Below are 17,788 nucleotides of genomic sequence, written 5' to 3' on the forward strand. Positions count from 1 at the left end.
TTCATCTGTACAAACAAAAGTACGCAAGTATAAACACCATGGGACCACGCAGCCATCATACCACTCAGGAAGGAGACGCGTTCTGTCTCCTAGAGATGAACGTACTTTGGTGCGAAAAGTGCAAATCAATCCCAGATCAACAGCAAAGGACTTTGTGAAGATGCTGGAGGAAACGGGTACAAAAGTATCTATATCCACAGTAAAACGAGTCCAATATCGACATAACCTGAAAGGCCGCTCAGCAAGGAAGAAGCCACTGCTCCAAAACCACCATAAAAAGCCAGACTACGGTTTGCAACTGCACATGGGGACAAAGATCGTACTTTTTGGAGAAATGTCCTCTGGTTGGATGAAACAGGCTTGCAAGCTGAAGAACACCATCCCAACCGTGAAGCACGGGGGTGGCAGCATCATGTTGTGGGGATACTTTGCTGCAGGAGGGAGTGGTGCACTTCCCAAAATAGATGGCATCATGAGGTAGGAAAATTTGTGGATATATTCAAGCAACATCTCAAGACATCAGTCAGGAAGTTAAAGCTTGGTCGCAAATGGGTCTTCCAATTGGACAACGGCCTCAAGCACACTTCCAAAGTTGTGGCAAATGGCTTAAGGACAACAAAGTCAAGGTATTTGAGTGGCCATCACAAAGCCCTGACCTCAATCCTATAGAAAATTTGTGGGTAGAACTGAAAAAGCGTGTGCGAGCAAGGAGGCCTACAAACCTGACTCAGTTACACCAGCTATGTCAGGAGGAATGGGCCAACATTCACCCAACTTATTGTGGGAAGCTTGTGGAAGGCTACCCAAAACGTTTGGCCCAAGTTAAACAATTTAAAGGCAATGCTACCAAATACTAATTGAGTGTATGTAAACTTCTGACCCACTGGGAATGTGATGAAAGAAATAAAAGCTGAAATAAATCATTCTCTCTACTATTATTCTGACATTTCACATTCTTAAAATAAAGTGGTGATCCTAACTGACCTAAAACAGAGAATTGTTACTAGGATTAAATGTCAGGAATTGTGAAAAACTGAGTTTAAATGTATTTGGCTCAGGTGTATGTAACTTCCCACTTCAACTGTATATGTGATGCTTTGACCCCAGACACTCACTGTCTGTCTCTCTCCCATATCCCTCTCTCTCTCTCCCATATCCCTCTCTCTCTCTTCCATATCTCTCTCTCTCTCTCTTCCATATCTCTCTCTCTCTCTCTTCCATATCTATCTCTCTCTCTCTCTCTTCCATATCCCTCTCTCTCTCTCTCTTCCATATCCCTCTCTCTCTCTCTCTCTCTCTCTCTTCCATATCCCTCTCTCTCTCTCTTCCATATCCCTCTCTCTCTCTCTTCCATATCTCTCTCTCTCTCTCTTCCATATCCCTCTCTCTCTCTCCCATATCTCTCTCTCTCTCGCTCTCCCATATCTCTCTCTCTTCCATATCCCTCGCTCTCTCTCTTCCATATCTCTCGCTCTCTCTCTTCCATATCTCTCTCTCTCTCTTCCATATCTCTCTCTCTCTCTCATCCATCTCTCTCTCTCATCCATCTCTCTCTCTCTCTCTCTCTCTCTCTCTTCCATCTCTCTCTCTCTTCCATCTCTCTCTCTCTCTTCCATCTCTCTCTCTCTCTTCCATCTCTCTCTCTCTCTTCCATCTCTCTCTCTCTCTTCCATCTCTCTCTCTCTCTTCCATATCTCTCTCTCTTCCATATCTCTCTCTCTTCCATATCTCTCTCTCTCTTCCATATCTCTCTTTCTCTCTCTCTCGCTCTCTCTCTTCCATATCTCTCTCTCTTCCATATCTCTCTCTCTTCCATATCTCTCTCTCTTCCATATCTCTCTCTCTTCCATATCTCTCTCTCTTCCATATCTCTCTCTCTTCCATATCTCTCTCTCTCTTCCATATCTCTCCCCCCCAGGTGGATTCAGGCGTAACACCTGAATCCACCTGACAGACTACACATTATCAAGAAAACGAGCTCGCATTTATAAGACACATTCCATCGTGTAGGGAGGGTTCACATTCCCAGGCTCTCTCTCCTCACCGTTTCGTTCATGTCTTCCTGGCTGCGGACGGAGAAGTTTTGAATGGCCTCTGTAACTCCTCTCAGACTACTGTAGATGTCGTCTGAGTTCATGTTCTCTGTGTCGTAGTCAAACTCACTGCACACGACAAAAACATCAGTCATATTACCATCACAATAGGTCAACATTATGATAAGTGTGGAAGGTGTTACCTTGGTGTGTTCTGGGAGGTTTGTGTATGCATTACCCGAGTGTGGATGTGTTCTGTGACGTGTTGGTAGGAGAGGTGAGGGGGCTGGACCAGCTGGCAGGAGAGCGGGGGGTGTGGCGTGCCAGGGGGCTTCCCATCGGGGCCTGGGGGGGGGAAGAGAGCATCAAATTGTCAGAACATTCTAGTGTCTTTTAGTGTTCCACCAGCCTGATCAGTTCTCACAGTGTCTATAAGAACATCAAATCAAAAATGTATTGCGCCGAATACAACAGGTGTAGACCTTACTGTGAAATGCTTACTTACAAACCCAACAATGCAGTTCAAGAAATAGAGTTATGAAAATATAAAAACCAAGGTAATTTTTTAAAATCAAAAAGTAACAATAGAATTACACAATAATGAGGCTATATACAAGGGGTACAGTCAATGTGTGGGGGTACAGGTTAGTCGATGTAATTTGTACATGTAGGTAGGGGTAAAGTGACTATTCGTAGATAATAAACAGCAAGTAGCAGCAGTGTAAAAAAAACAGGGGGGGGGGGGATGCAAATAGTCCAGTGGCCATTTGATTAATTGTTCAGCAGTTTTATAGCTTGGGGGTAGAAGCTGTTAAGGAGCCTTTTGGACCTAAACTTGGCGCGCGGTAGCAGAGAGAACAGTCTATGACTTGGATGGCTGGAGTCTGACAATTTTATGGGCTTTCCTCTGACACAGCCTATTATAGGTCCTGGATGGCAGGAAGCTAGGCCCCAGTGATGTACTGGGCCGTCCGCACTACCCTCTGTAGCGCCTTACGATCAGAGACCGAGCAGTTGCCATACCAGGTGATGCAACAGGTCAGGATGCTCTCGATGGTGCAGCTGTAGAACGTTTTGAGGATCTGAGGACACATGCCAAATATTTTCAGTCTCCTGAGGGGGGAGAAGGTTTTGTCGTGCCCTCTTCACGACTGTCTTGGTGTGTTTGGACCATGATAGTTTGTTGGTGATGTGGACACCAAGGAACTTAACTCTCAAACTGCTCCACTACAGCCCCGTCGATGAGAATGGGGGCCTGTTCGGCCCTCCTATTCCTATAGTCCACGATCAGCTCCTTTGTCTTGCTCACATTGAGGGAGAGGTTGTTGTCCTGGCACCACACTGTCAGGTCTCTGACCTCCTCCCTATAGGCCGTCTCATCGTTGTCGGTGATCAGGCCAACCACATTGTGTCGTCAGCAAACTTGATGGTGTTGGGAGTCGTGTTTGGCCATGCAGTCGTGGGTGAACAGGGAGTAGAGGAGAGGATAAGAACACACCCCTGAGGGGCCCCAGTGTTGAGGATCAGCGTGGCAGATGTGTTGCTACCTACCCTCACCACCTGGGGGCGGCCCGTCCGGAAGTCCAGGATCCAGTTGCAAAGGGAGGTGTTTAGTCCCAGGGCACTTAGCTTAGTGATGAGATTTGTGGGCACTATGGTGTTGAACGCTGAGCTGTAGTCAATGAACAGCATTCTCACATAGGTTTTCCTTCTGTCCAGGTGGGAAAGGGAAGTTTGGAGTGCGATTGCATCATCTATGGATCTGTTGGGGCGGTATGCAAATTGGAGTGTGTCTAGGGTGTTGATGTGAGCCATGACCAGCCTTTCAAAGCACTTCATGGCTACCGACGTGAGTGCTACAGGACGGTAATCATTTAGGCAGGTTACCTTCGCTTTCTTGGGCACAGGGACTATGGTGGTCTGTTGAAAATGTCAGTGAATGCAACTGCCAGTTGGTCCGTGCATGCTCTGAGTACACATCCTCGTAATCCGTCTGGCCCAGCGGCTTTGTGAATGTTGACCTGTTTAAAGGTCTTGCTCACATCGGCTATGGAGAGCATGATCACACAGTCGTTCGGAACAGCTGGTGCTCTCATACATGCTTCAGCGTTGCTTGCCTTGTAGCGAGCATAAAAGGCATTTAGCTCGTCTGATAGGCTTCCGTCACTGGGCAGCTCGCGGCTGGGTTTCCCTTTTTTACCTGCTGGGAGGGATACAGCTAAGACCAGGTGTAGTTACCTGCTGGGAGGGATACAGCTAAGACCAGGTGTAGTTACCTGCTGGGAGTGATACAGCTAAGACCAGGTGTAGTTACCTGCTGGGAGGGATACAGCTAAGACCAGGTGTAGTTACCTGCTGGGAGGGATACAGCTAAGACCAGGTGTATTTACCTGCTGGGAGGGATACAGCTAAGACCAGGTGTATTTACCTGCTGGGAGGGATACAGCTAAGACCAGGTGTAGTTACCTGCTGGGAGGGATACAGCTAAGACCAGGTGTATTTACCTGCTGGGAGGGATACAGCTAAGACCAGGTGTAGTTACCTGCTGGGAGGGATACAGCTAAGACCAGGTGTAGTTACCTGCTGGGAGGGATACAGCTAAGACCAGGTGTAGTTACCTGCTGGGAGGGATACAGCTAAGACCAGGTGTAGTTACCTGCTGGGAGGGATACAGCTAAGACCAGGTGTAGTTACCTGCTGGGCGGGATACAGCTAAGGTCAGGTGTATTTACCTGCTGGGAGGGATACAGCTAAGACCAGGTGTATTTACCTGCTGGGAGGGATACAGCTAAGACCAGGTGTAGTTACCTGCTGGGAGGGATACAGCTAAGACCAGGTGTATTTACCTGCTGGGAGGGATACAGCTAAGACCAGGTGTAGTTACCTGCTGGGAGGGATACAGCTAAGACCAGGTGTAGTTACCTGCTGGGAGGGATACAGCTAAGACCAGGTGTATTTACCTGCTGGGAGGGATACAGCTAAGACCAGGTGTAGTTACCTGCTGGGAGGGATACAGCTAAGACCAGGTGTAGTTACCTGTGCAGACCAGGTGTAGTTACCTGTGCAGACCAGGTGTATTTACCTGCTGGGAGGGATACAGCTAAGACCAGGTGTAGTTACCTGTGCAGACCAGGTGTAGTTACCTGTGCAGACCAGGTGTAGTTACCTGTGCAGACCAGGTGTAGTTACCTGTGCAGACCAGGTGTAGTTACCTGTGCAGACCAGGTGTAGTTACCTGTGCAGACCAGGTGTAGTTACCTGTGCAGACCAGGTGTAGTTACCTGTGCAGACCAGGTGTAGTTACCTGTGCAGACCAGGTGTAGTTACCTGTGCAGACCAGGTGTAGTTACCTGTGCAGACCAGGTGTAGTTACCTGTGCAGTGTTGCCGGTGATCCTCAGGTGGTTCTGCAGCAGTTTGGTGGCTCCGTCCTGGAAGGTCTTGGGCAGAGCTGCCAGCAGCATGGTGAACTCGGGAGTGTTCAACTGGAACAAGGAGATCAGTACCGACTGGGCCGCCTGCAACACAGCGGGAGAGAGAGAGGAAGAGAAACACACTTTCCCTTTTTGTAACATGTGCACATACAACATAACACGCACCAAACACGCACACATGCATCAGGAACCAATCAGTTTGCTACAACCAATAATCAACCATTTGCAGCTCCCAGAAGTGTGTGTGTGTGTACAGTACCTTCCTGACGTCGGAGCTCTTGGGCTCTGTGGTCCAGGTGATGATGCGAGACACAGCCAGACGTGTCTCACTGGAGTTTACAAAGTCCTGAGGCTCCATCTGCAGGGTCAAGGTCTCAATGTACTTTAGAACAGCCACCTTCACCTGGAAACACACACACACACACACACACACACACACACACACACACACACACACACACACACACACACACACACACACACACACAGTCATAGTATAAAACGTTAGACAACTTACTCACACAGTCAAGTGTGACATTGTCTGTCTGTGTGGATCATAGATCATCCTAGGAGTTCCTCAAGTCTGAACTGAAATGACTTCTAGTTAGAGCTACTCAGAGATACAAAGTCAACAGTAGTAGTTTCAGCCAGACATCTGCAACCACGGCGGGTGCGGTAGGACGCTAATCTCCTTCACAGCTGTAGTCACGCAGCTATCATGGAGGGAGGAACCAATATACTTGAAACCGTTCCCCAGTTCACTTTTTCATTCCTTTTCATTTCATTCTTTCCTTTTCATTAATTCTCTCCATCTGTCTCTCTCTATTCCAAACACCTCATCGACCGCCTGTCTCCTCAGTGTGCGCGTCATAAAATTGCTTCCCCCTGAGCACACTGACCTGGGAAGATTGGCTCCAGGCTGAGACCTGCTCGTTCAGAGAGCAGCAAGCGTGGTGCCTTGGGGCTCTCGTGGCAGAGGGGAGCAATTTAACGTCGCGCCGCCCACAACACGTTCCTCTCCTCTCCACAGGCTTAGAGAGAGAGAGGAGAGCACCGCGTCAGAGAGGGGGAGGGAGGGGTGAGAAAGAGAAGGGGGAGGGAGATAGAGGACAGACAGACAACAGTCCGGCAGATGGCTGTTGATGGTCCATCTTACCGCCCAAACGCATTGTATGCAGCCGGCAATACACTCGTATCCCTGTGGACCAGTTCGTACCCTAAACATTCTACATTCAGGCAGCAACGGTGTCAATTTCCTCCTCAACTAGATGTGATGGCGAGAAGGCTGAGAAAAACTTTACGGAACAATGTTCCACCATCATGCTAGAGTGGCTAATGCCTAGGAATGATAGTCCCGGATGTTGCGTATTGCGTTCAGCCAATCAGGTTGCAGCAATCTGTTGTTTACCCCTGGCCGAATGCAGGGCCTAACATCAGGAAGTAGCATTAGCCACTCTAGCATGGTGGTGGAAAATGGTGGAACGTAAAGAAAGTAGGCATATTTTCCCAGTTTTTCCTCAGCCTTCTCGCCATCACATCTAGTTGAGGAGGGAATTGACACCGTTGCTGCCTGAATGTAGAATGTTTAGGGTACGAACTGGTCCACAGGGATACGAGTGTATTGCCGGCTGCATACAATGCGTTTGGACGGTAAGAGGGCGATGTTGACCTGGTAAAGATGGTCAATCTGCCGGCCTGTGGGTTAGAAGGGGAGGTGGAGAGGATAGAGGGAGTAGAAGATGGAGGAAGGGAAGGTGAGGATAGAGTGAGGGACGGGAGAGGATAGAGGGAGGAAGGGAAGGGGGGATAGAGTGAGGGAGGGGAGAGGATAGAGGGAGGAAGGGAAGGGGGGATAGAGTGAGGGACGGGAGAGGATAGAGGGAGGAAGGGAAGGGGGGATAGAGTAAGGGGGATAGAGTGAGGGAGGGGAGAGGATAGATGGTGGAAGGGAAGGGGGGGAGTAGAGTGAGGGAAGGGAAGGGGGGGAGTAGAGTGAGGGAGGGGAGAGGATAGATGGAGGAAGGGAAGGTGGGGGGATAGAGTGAGGGAAGGGAAGGTGGGAGGGTAGAGTGAGGGAGGAAGGGGAGGTGGGGGGGTAGAGTGAGGGAGGAAGGGAAGGTGGGGGGGGTAGAGTGAGGGAGGAAGGGGAGGTAGAGTGAGGGAGGATGGGGGGTAGAGTGAGGGATGAAGGGAAGGTGGGGGGGTAGAGTGAGGGTGGAAGGGAAGGTGGGGGGTAGAGTGAGGGAGGAAGGGGAGGTGGGGGGGTAGAGTGAGGGAGGAAGGGGAGGTGGGGGGGTGGAGTGAGGGAGGAAGGGGAGGTGGGGGGGTGGAGTGAGGGAGGGAGGGAGGAAGGGGATCAGACTGCAGAGAGCAAAGCCAGTGGTTGGCGAATTTAATTGGAGGCGTGTCAGTCGTATCCAATCAGAGTCCAGGGATCGGGTGGAACGAACCAGCGTTAAACAGCCGTGAGGTCAGAACAGCGTTACCTTGGTCACTGAGACAGTATGAGGTCAGAACAGTGTTACCGTGGTCACTGAGACAGTATGAGGTCAGAACAGTGTTTACCAATTTGTAAGTCGCTCTGGATAAGAGCGTCTGCTAAATGACTTAAATGTACCGTGGTCACTGAGACAGTATGAGGTCAGAACAGTGTTACCGTGGTCACTGAGACAGTATGAGGTCAGAACAGTGTTACCGTGGTCACAGACAGTATGAGGTCAGAACAGTGTTACCGTGGTCACTGAGACAGTATGAGGTCAGAACAGTGTTTACCGTGGTCACAGACAGTATGAGGTCAGAACAGTGTTACCGTGGTCACTGAGACAGTGTGAGGTCAGAACAGTGTTTACCGTGGTCACAGACAGTATGAGGTCAGAACGGTGTTACCGTGGTCACTGAGACAGTGTGAGGTCAGAACAGTGTTTACCGTGGTCACAGACAGTATGAGGTCAGAACAGTGTTACCGTGGTCACTGAGACAGTATGAGGTCAGAACAGTGTTTACCGTGGTCACTGAGACAGTATGAGGTCAGAACAGTGTTACCGTGGTCACTGAGACAGTATGAGGTCAGAACAGTGTTACCGTGGTCACTGAGACAGTATGAGGTCAGAACAGTGTTACCGTGGTCACAGACAGTATGAGGTCAGAACAGTGTTACCGTGGTCACTGAGACAGTATGAGGTCAGAACAGTGTTACTGTGGTCACTGAGACAGTGTGAGGTCAGAACAGTGTTACCGTGGTCACAGACAGTATGAGGTCAGAACAGTGTTACTGTGGTCACTGAGACAGTGTGAGGTCAGAACAGTGTTACCGTGGTCACAGACAGTATGAGGTCAGAACAGTGTTACCGTGGTCACTGAGACAGTATGAGGTCAGAACAGTGTTACCGTGGTCACTGAGACAGTATGAGGTCAGAACAGTGTTACCGTGGTCACAGACAGTATGAGGTCAGAACAGTGTTACCGTGGTCACAGACAGTATGAGGTCAGAACAGTGTTACCGTGGTCACTGAGACAGTATGAGGTCAGAACAGTGTTTACCGTGGTCACTGAGACAGTGTGAGGTCAGAACAGTGTTACCGTGGTCACAGACAGTATGAGGTCAGAACAGTGTTACCGTGGTCACTGAGACAGTATGAGGTCAGAACAGTGATACCGTGGTCACTGAGACAGTGTGAGTCTTGCGACCGAAAGGCAGTCCCCGCCTTTCAACCCTCCCTATATCTCTCTCTCTCCCTCCATCTTCTATTATTGTTTCATCTCACTCTGTTCATCTCTTTCTTCATATGTAAAGGACACACACATAAAACAACCCCCCTACACACACACACACACACACAGCTGTGTACCTTGAGGTTAGGCGTCTGAGTTTGGTCCACAGTGAACCTCATGAGGATAGTGAACTGGAGGTCGTTGGGGAAAGACTCTCTGTAGAGGAGAGACACACACGTTAAGTTACACACACACACACGTTAAATACACCGGTCGAAACACACACCAAGACTGACCGTGTGATGTCCAGTGCTCTCTGGACCTTGGCCTGTACTGATCCCAGCAGGTCAGCTCCCATCTTCTTCAGCAGCTGGGTGAGCAGGACGAACAGCCAGTCCTGCAGGTCTTCTCTGTGCACCAGAACAAAGTCCACTAGGGTCTCCAAGAACATACTGAACACCTGGCGAGAGACAGGGGACACAGGGTTACACACACACACACACACACACACACACACACACACACACACACACACAAATACTGTATATATACACACACACACTCATGTACACAAGCGCACACGCATACACAAATAGACTCCTGTACTATGGGACAGGCTGAGGGGAGCTCAGAGTCCCATGCATCAGACAACTACGCTCACTTATCAACCAATCAATCACTCCAATCAGCGTGCAGCAAGCTGAATTATGTTTGCCAATACACAATCAATATTCAGAAATTCACTAAACACACATGCTGATTGGCTGACGCCTGCAGAACAGCACCAATCACAGGAGGGTGCGATGATGTCATAGTGATGTCACATCTGTGAGGGGTGACATCACCGGGTCGGTTAGTGAGTGAGTCTGGTTGCCTTGGAAACCATTCAATTAGCCACCCAGTCATATTACCATTCCAATCAAATTACCAGGTTAGTGTCACAACCACAAACGTTAATAAAACGTTAATTGAACGTAAAATAAACGTTGTCCAGACTTACTCTCTACACAGAGAGTTCCAAAGGAGTGGCATGGAGGAGAGAGAAACATACAGTTAGCATCCTGGGAAATACACACACACACTCTCTCATCACATGCACACATATGCGTACAGTGTAAACACACCGCGTCCTGACTCGGACTGATGTCAAAGTACCTGTGAACTGAAACGGGTGGTACTGTGACGTCATATCAGACGAGGCCTGAAACAGGTGGTATTGTGACGTCATATCAGACTAGGACTGAAACGGGTGGTATTGTGACGTCATATCAGACTAGGACTGAAACGGGTGGTATTGTGACGTCATATCAGACTAGGACTGAAACGGGTGGTATTGTGACGTCATATCAGACTAGGACTGAAACGGGTGGTATTGTGACGTCATATCAGACTAGGACTGAAACAGGTGGTATTGTGACGTCATATCAGACTAGGACTGAAACAGGTGGTATTGTGACGTCATATCAGACTAGGACTGAAACAGGTGGTATTGTTACGTCATATCAGACTAGGACTGAAACAGGTGGTATTGTGACGTCATATGAGACTAGGACTAAAACAGGTGGTATTGTGATGTCATATCAGACTAGGACTGAAACGGGTGGAACTGTGACGTCATATCAGACGAGGCCTGAAACAGGTGGTATTGTTACGTCATATCAGACTAGGACTGAAACAGGTGGTATTGTGACGTCATATCAGACTAGGACTGAAACGGGTGGTATTGTGACGTCATATCAGACTAGGACTGAAACGGGTGGTATTGTGACGTCATATCAGACTAGGACTGAAACAGGTGGTATTGTGACGTCATATCAGACTAGGACTGAAACAGGTGGTATTGTTACGTCATATCAGACTAGGACTGAAACAGGTGGTATTGTTACGTCATATCAGACTAGGACTGAAACAGGTGGTATTGTGACGTCATATGAGACTAGGACTAAAACAGGTGGTATTGTGATGTCATATCAGACTAGGACTGAAACAGGTGGTATTGTTACGTCATATCAGACTAGGCCTGAAATAGGTGGTACTGTGACGTCATATCAGACTAGGACTGAAACAGGTGGTATTGTGAAGTCATATGAGACTAGGACTGAAACAGGTGGTATTGTGACGTCATAACAGACTAGGACTGAAACGTCATATCAGACTAGGACTGAAACAGGTGGTATTGTGACGTCATATCAGACTAGGACTGAAACAGGTGGTACTGTGACATCAGACAAGGACTGAAACAGGTGGAACTGTGACGTCATATCAGACTAGGACTGAAACAGCTGGTACTGTGACTTCATATCAGACTAGGACTGAAACAGGTGGTACTGTGACGTCAGACAAGGACTGAAACAGGTGGAACTGTGACGTCATATCAGACTAGGACTGAAACAGGTGGTATTGTGACGTCATATCAGACTAGGACTGAAACAGGTGGTACTGTGACGTCATATCAGACTAGGACTGAAACAGGTGGTATTGTGACGTCATATCAGACTAGGACTGAAACAGGTGGTATTGTGACGTCATATCAGACTAGGACTGAAACAGGTGGTATTGTGACATCATATCAGACTAGGCCTGAAACAGGTGGTATTGTGACATCATATCAGACTAGGCCTGAAACAGGTGGTATTGTGACATCATATCAGACTAGGACTGAAACAGGTGGTATTGTTACGTCATATCAGACTAGGACTGAAACGGGTGGTATTGTGACGTCATATCAGACTAGGACTGAAACGGGTGGTACTGTGACGTCATATCAGACTAGGACTGAAACGGGTGGTACTGTTACGTCATATCAGACTAGGACTGAAACGGGTGGTACTGTGACGTCATATCAGACTAGGACTGAAACGGGTGGTACTGTGACGTCATATCAGACTAGGACTGAAACAGGTGGTACTGTGACGTCATATCAGACTAGGACTGAAACAGGTGGTACTGTGACGTCATATCAGACTAGGACTGAAACAGGTGGTACTGTGACGTCATATCAGACTAGGACTGAAACAGGTGGTACTGTGACGTCATATCAGACTAGGACTGAAACAGGTGGTACTGTGACGTCATATCAGACTAGGACTGAAACAGGTGGTACTGTGACGTCATATCAGACTAGGACTGAAACAGGTGGTACTGTGACGTCATATCAGACTAGGACTGAAACAGGTGGTATTGTTACGTCATAGACTAGGACTGAAACAGGTGGTATTGTGACGTCATATGAGACTAGGACTAAAACAGGTGGTATTGTGATGTCATATCAGACTAGGACTGAAACAGGTGGTATTGTTACGTCATATCAGACTAGGCCTGAAATAGGTGGTACTGTGACGTCATATCAGACTAGGACTGAAACGGGTGGTATTGTGAAGTCATATGAGACTAGGACTGAAACAGGTGGTATTGTGACGTCATAACAGACTAGGACTGAAACGTCATATCAGACTAGGACTGAAACAGGTGGTATTGTGACGTCATATCAGACTAGGACTGAAACAGGTGGTACTGTGACATCAGACAAGGACTGAAACAGGTGGAACTGTGACGTCATATCAGACTAGGACTGAAACAGCTGGTACTGTGACTTCATATCAGACTAGGACTGAAACAGGTGGTACTGTGACGTCAGACAAGGACTGAAACAGGTGGAACTGTGACGTCATATCAGACTAGGACTGAAACAGGTGGTACTGTGACGTCATATCAGACTAGGACTGAAACAGGTGGTACTGTGACGTCATATCAGACTAGGACTGAAACAGGTGGTACTGTGACGTCAGACAAGGACTGAAACAGGTGGAACTGTGACGTCATATCAGACTAGGACTGAAACAGGTGGTACTGTGACGTCATATCAGACTAGGACTGAAACAGGTGGTACTGTGACGTCATATCAGACTAGGACTGAAACAGGTGGTACTGTGACGTCAGACAAGGACTGAAACAGGTGGAACTGTGACGTCATATCAGACTAGGACTGAAACAGCTGGTACTGTGACTTCATATCAGACTAGGACTGAAACAGGTGGTACTGTGACGTCATAGACAAGGACTGAAACAGGTGGAACTGTGACGTCATATCAGACTAGGACTGAAACAGGTGGTACTGTGACGTCATATCAGACTAGGACTGAAACAGGTGGTACTGTGACGTCATATCAGACTAGGACTGAAACAGGTGGTACTGTGACGTCATATCAGACTAGGACTGAAACAGGTGGTACTGTGACGTCATATCAGACTAGGACTGAAACAGGTGGTACTGTGACGTCATATCAGACTAGGACTGAAACAGGTGGTACTGTGACGTCATATCAGACTAGGACTGAAACAGGTGGTACTGTGACGTCATATCAGACTAGGACTGAAACAGGTGGTACTGTGACGTCATATCAGACTAGGACTGAAACAGGTGGTACTGTGACGTCATATCAGACTAGGACTGAAACAGGTGGTACTGTGACGTCATATCAGACTAGGACTGAAACAGGTGGTACTGTGACGTCATATCAGACTAGGACTGAAACAGGTGGTACTGTGACGTCATATCAGACTACTAGGACTACAGCCCTCTTGTCAGAACCTCCTGATTCTTATAGGAGTCTCTCTGTCTGTATACACACCAGAGAGAGAGGGAGAGGACAAAAAGTCAGAGGTAGGGAGAAGAGAGAGAAAATAGAATAGAGAGAGAAGAGAGAGAAAAGTGGGAGAGAGAGGGAGAGGTACGAGAGAGTGGGGGAGAGGGAGAGAGGGAGGTTTGTGACGTTGAGGTGTACCTTGAAAGAGGCTGAGCTTATACCGGATTCTGCCGTTCCATAGAGCTTAGATCCGGATTCTCGCTGAAATTCACAACCACTACTGTCAGACGAGGGGGTGGAGTTGGAGGCAGCAGAGGAACACTAACTGTGGGAGGGGGGGCACTCTAAATCACGGCAGGAGGGAAGGGGGAGTGCCGTTAGAGGGGAGTGGAGCGAACCGTAGTGGGCGGGGTTAGTCAGAAAGAAAGGGAGGCATGGGGGGGGGGGGGGCTGCGAATGTGGCAGAAGTGTGTGGGCGGCCGGTGTAATCCTATATAGATCACGCAGGGAGGAAGAGGGGAGGAGTTGCCATGAGCGAGTTTAGCACAACCAGCAGATTGGCTGAAGAACAGTGAGAGAGAGCAATCCCATTGGCTAGCGGAGTGAGGTCACACGCAGACTCAGGCGTGGCATGCCGTTAGAAACCAGTCAGATACCGCTGCTCACAGCACATGCTGTGTGTGTGTGTAAGGGTGTGTGTGTGTGTGTGTGTAAGGGTGTGTGTGTGTGTGTGGTAGCTGTGCATGCATCCATACCTTACTGTGGGGGTCTGCAAACATCCTGGTGAAGATCTCACACAACCTCTTCAGCTCCACACGACTGCGCGCACACACACACACACACACACAAAAGGTGAATACAGCATGTATTGCATCGGATAAACGGTTTCTCTCGACTGCATTGTGATAGGCTGCCAGGTGAAACCCTGCGTTGTGATAGGCTGACCTGAGGGTGCGTTGACTCTTCAGTAGAGCCTGTAGACCCAGCAGCCCCTCCTTCCTCTCCGACCAGTTGGCACTGGCACAGCGGTTCAACACCTGGGACACAAAGGGTTAAAGGACGGACGACAATAACCTAAATAAATGATCCAATCTTCAGCCAGGAATCCTCACGACGCACAGAGGGGTTTATCTGAACTAAAAGGGCTTGAAATGATTGGAATAAGGGAATGTTATTTGCATACGGTGCCAATAAATCAATGATTTAATCCCAAATTGTTTGTGTTTCTGACCTCGGCCACGTCCTCAGTCTGTCTCATGTACGTAGGGATGGCTCCTCCGTTCCTGGAGCTGTAGGAGCGGTCTGAGCAGGCGCTGGACGCGTCACTGTTCGCATCATCATCCGAATACATCCCATAGTTCTCATAGCGCCGCCGCGCTGGCTTCTTCTACAGGGGGGGAGAGAGAGAGAGAGAGAGAGAGAGAGAGAGGGTGAGAAACATACTTGCCCTTTTTGTAACATGTAGACATACACAACATTACACACAAATGTGCAGACAGACAGACACACGTAGTTAGAGAAGCTGACCTTGGATGTTACGTCTCCTAACAGCTGACAGCGTTAAACAGAGGAAACAGGGGTTAGTCACCACAACAGAGGACCCAGGGGTTAGTCCCCACAACAGAGGAACCAGGGGTTAGTCCCCACAACAGAGGAACCAGGGGTTAGTCCCCACAACAGAGGAACCAGGGGTTAGTCCCCACAACAGAGGAACCAGGGGTTAGTCCCCACAACAGAGGAACCAGGGGTTAGTCACCACAACAGAGGAACCAGGGGTTAGTCCCCACAACAGAGGAACCAGGGGTTAGTCCCCACAACAGAGGAACCAGGGGTTAGTCCCCACAACAGAGGAACCAGGGGTTAGTCCCCACAACAGAGGAACCAGGGGTTAGTCACCACAACAGAGGAACCAGGGGTTAATCCCCACAACAGAGGAACCAGGGGTTAGTCCCCACAACAGAGGAACCAGGGGTTAGTCCCCACAACAGAGGAACCAGGGGTTAGTCCCCACAACAGAGGAACCAGGGGTTAGTCCCCACAACAGAGGAACCAGGGGTTAATCCCCACAACAGAGGAACCAGGGGTTAGTCCCCACAACAGAGGAACCAGGGGTTAGTCCCCACAACAGAGGAACCAGGGGTTAGTCCCCACAACAGAGGAACCAGGGGTTAGTCCCCATAACAGAGGAACCAGGGGTTAGTCCCCACAACAGAGGAACCAGGGGTTAATCCCCACAACAGAGGAACCAGGGGTTAGTCCCCACAACAGAGGAACCAGGGGTTAGTCCCCACAACAGAGGAACCAGGGGTTAATCCCCACAACAGAGGAACCAGGGGTTAATCCCCACAACAGAGGAACCAGGGGTTAGTCCCCACAACAGAGGAACCAGGGGTTAGTCCCCACAACAGAGGAACCAGGGGTTAGTCCCCACAACAGAGGAACCAGGGGTTAGTCCCCACAACAGAGGAACCAGGGGTTAGTCCCCACAACAGAGGAACCAGGGGTTAGTCCCCACAACAGAGGAACCAGGGGTTAGTCCCCACAACAGAGGAACCAGGGGTTAGTCCCCACAACAGAGGAACCAGGGGTTAGTCCCCACAACAGAGGAACCAGGGGTTAGTCCCCACAACAGAGGAACCAGGGGTTAGTCACCAGTCCCCACAACAGTAAGTACAGTGGTATTCAGACCTTTTCAACATGTTTTTCCACCACAGCCCAAATCTCTACCTTAAAATCTGTACATTTCCATTTTTTACATCAACAAATAACCTCCAATTCATTACATTTTCATCTAGGTTATTAAAATGTAAATAACTTCACTAGGGGTCGCGACCCCGGCTTTGAATACCATCTTGAGTTAGTGTGTGTGTGTACCAGGGCGTCAGCGAGGGCCTCCTCTATATCAGATCCTGTGAGGACTCTCATGGTGCTGACAGACGATGACAGATGACTGGATTGACTGATACTGTACCCTGACCCTGGAGGGAGGAGAGACACACGTTATAGATGCAGTCAAACACATAATCCCTTCCAGCGTCACCCAACAACTTTCTTCCTACCCTTACCCCCTCTTACCTCATCCCTCTTTCTTCCTACCCTTACCCCCTCTTACCTCATCCCTCTTTCTTCCTACCCTTACCCCCTCTTACCTCATCCCTCTTTCTTCCTACCCTTACTCCCTCTTACCTCATCCCTCTTTCTTCCTACCCTTACCCCCTCCTACCTCATCCCTCTTTCTTCCTACCCTTACCCCCTCTTACCTCATCCCTCTTTCTTCCTACCCTTACTCCCTCTTACCTCATCCCTCTTTCTGCCTACCCTTACTCCCTCTTACCTCATCCCTCTTTCTTCCTACCCTTACTCCCTCTTACCTCATCCCTCTTTCCTACCCTTACTCCCTCTTTCCTACCCTTACTCCCTCTTACCTCATCCCTCTTTCCTACCCTTACTCCCTCTTACCTCATCCCTCTTTCCTACCCTTACTCCCTCTTACCTCATCCCTCTTTCCTACCCTTACTCCCTCTTACCTCATCCCTCTTTCCTACCCTTACTCCCTCTTACCTCATCCCTCGTTCCCTCCCTCACCCACCTCTTCCCTCCCTCCCTCACCCATTCTCTCCCACCTCCTCATCCACCCCCCCGACCTCACCCACCCCCACCAACCTCTTCCCTCCCTCCCTCCTACATTCTCATCCACCCCCCCCACCGACCTCACCCCTCCCCCCCTCCAACCTCCCCGATCACATACACACCCCCCCAGCTAGATGGTATGGTGAATAAATAACCAAATGAACATTGACCCCAAGAGCTGTGACCTTCCATGCAAAGCATGATGGGAGTAAACAAACAAACAAACAAACAAACATACATGGAGGACACTGTGCGGGGCCATGTCCGTGTCGATGGGAGGCGGGGGGTAAAATCAGGAAAATCGATGAGCGAGGGAAGAGACAGCTACAAATGCATCGTCGGAATGGAGACAAAATGGTTGTCGCGGCAACTGAACGGGGTGGCGGAAGCTGAAG

General features: G+C 49.2%; 1 protein-coding gene across 23 annotated transcripts in view; it reads right to left on the reverse strand.

The window, feature by feature from the left end:
- LOC139559151 (CLIP-associating protein 2-like) overlaps positions 1 to 17,788 on the reverse strand; it is a 136,647-nt gene that overhangs the window by 10,855 nt on the left and 108,004 nt on the right. For 14 of the 23 annotated variants that reach the window (XM_071374911.1, XM_071374910.1, XM_071374900.1 and 11 more), the window contains 12 exons: positions 16,638 to 16,741; positions 15,291 to 15,314; positions 14,995 to 15,150; positions 14,709 to 14,800; positions 14,519 to 14,582; positions 13,962 to 14,024; positions 9,474 to 9,637; positions 9,315 to 9,393; positions 5,726 to 5,869; positions 5,407 to 5,550; positions 2,272 to 2,378; positions 2,045 to 2,162 (listed from right to left, as the gene is read on the reverse strand). In XM_071374911.1, the coding sequence (XP_071231012.1) occupies positions 2,045 to 2,162; positions 2,272 to 2,378; positions 5,407 to 5,550; positions 5,726 to 5,869; positions 9,315 to 9,393; positions 9,474 to 9,637; positions 13,962 to 14,024; positions 14,519 to 14,582; positions 14,709 to 14,800; positions 14,995 to 15,150; positions 15,291 to 15,314; positions 16,638 to 16,741 (1,259 nt within the window). The remainder of the gene's footprint in view (positions 1 to 2,044; positions 2,163 to 2,271; positions 2,379 to 5,406; positions 5,551 to 5,725; positions 5,870 to 9,314; positions 9,394 to 9,473; positions 9,638 to 13,961; positions 14,025 to 14,518; positions 14,583 to 14,708; positions 14,801 to 14,994; positions 15,151 to 15,290; positions 15,315 to 16,637; positions 16,742 to 17,788) is intronic. The other 9 variants (XM_071374917.1, XM_071374918.1, XM_071374909.1 and 6 more) reach the window with 3 other exon arrangements.

Source organism: Salvelinus alpinus, chromosome 29, assembly GCF_045679555.1.
Source record: "Salvelinus alpinus chromosome 29, SLU_Salpinus.1, whole genome shotgun sequence".
NCBI classification, from domain to species: Eukaryota; Metazoa; Chordata; class Actinopteri; order Salmoniformes; family Salmonidae; genus Salvelinus; species Salvelinus alpinus.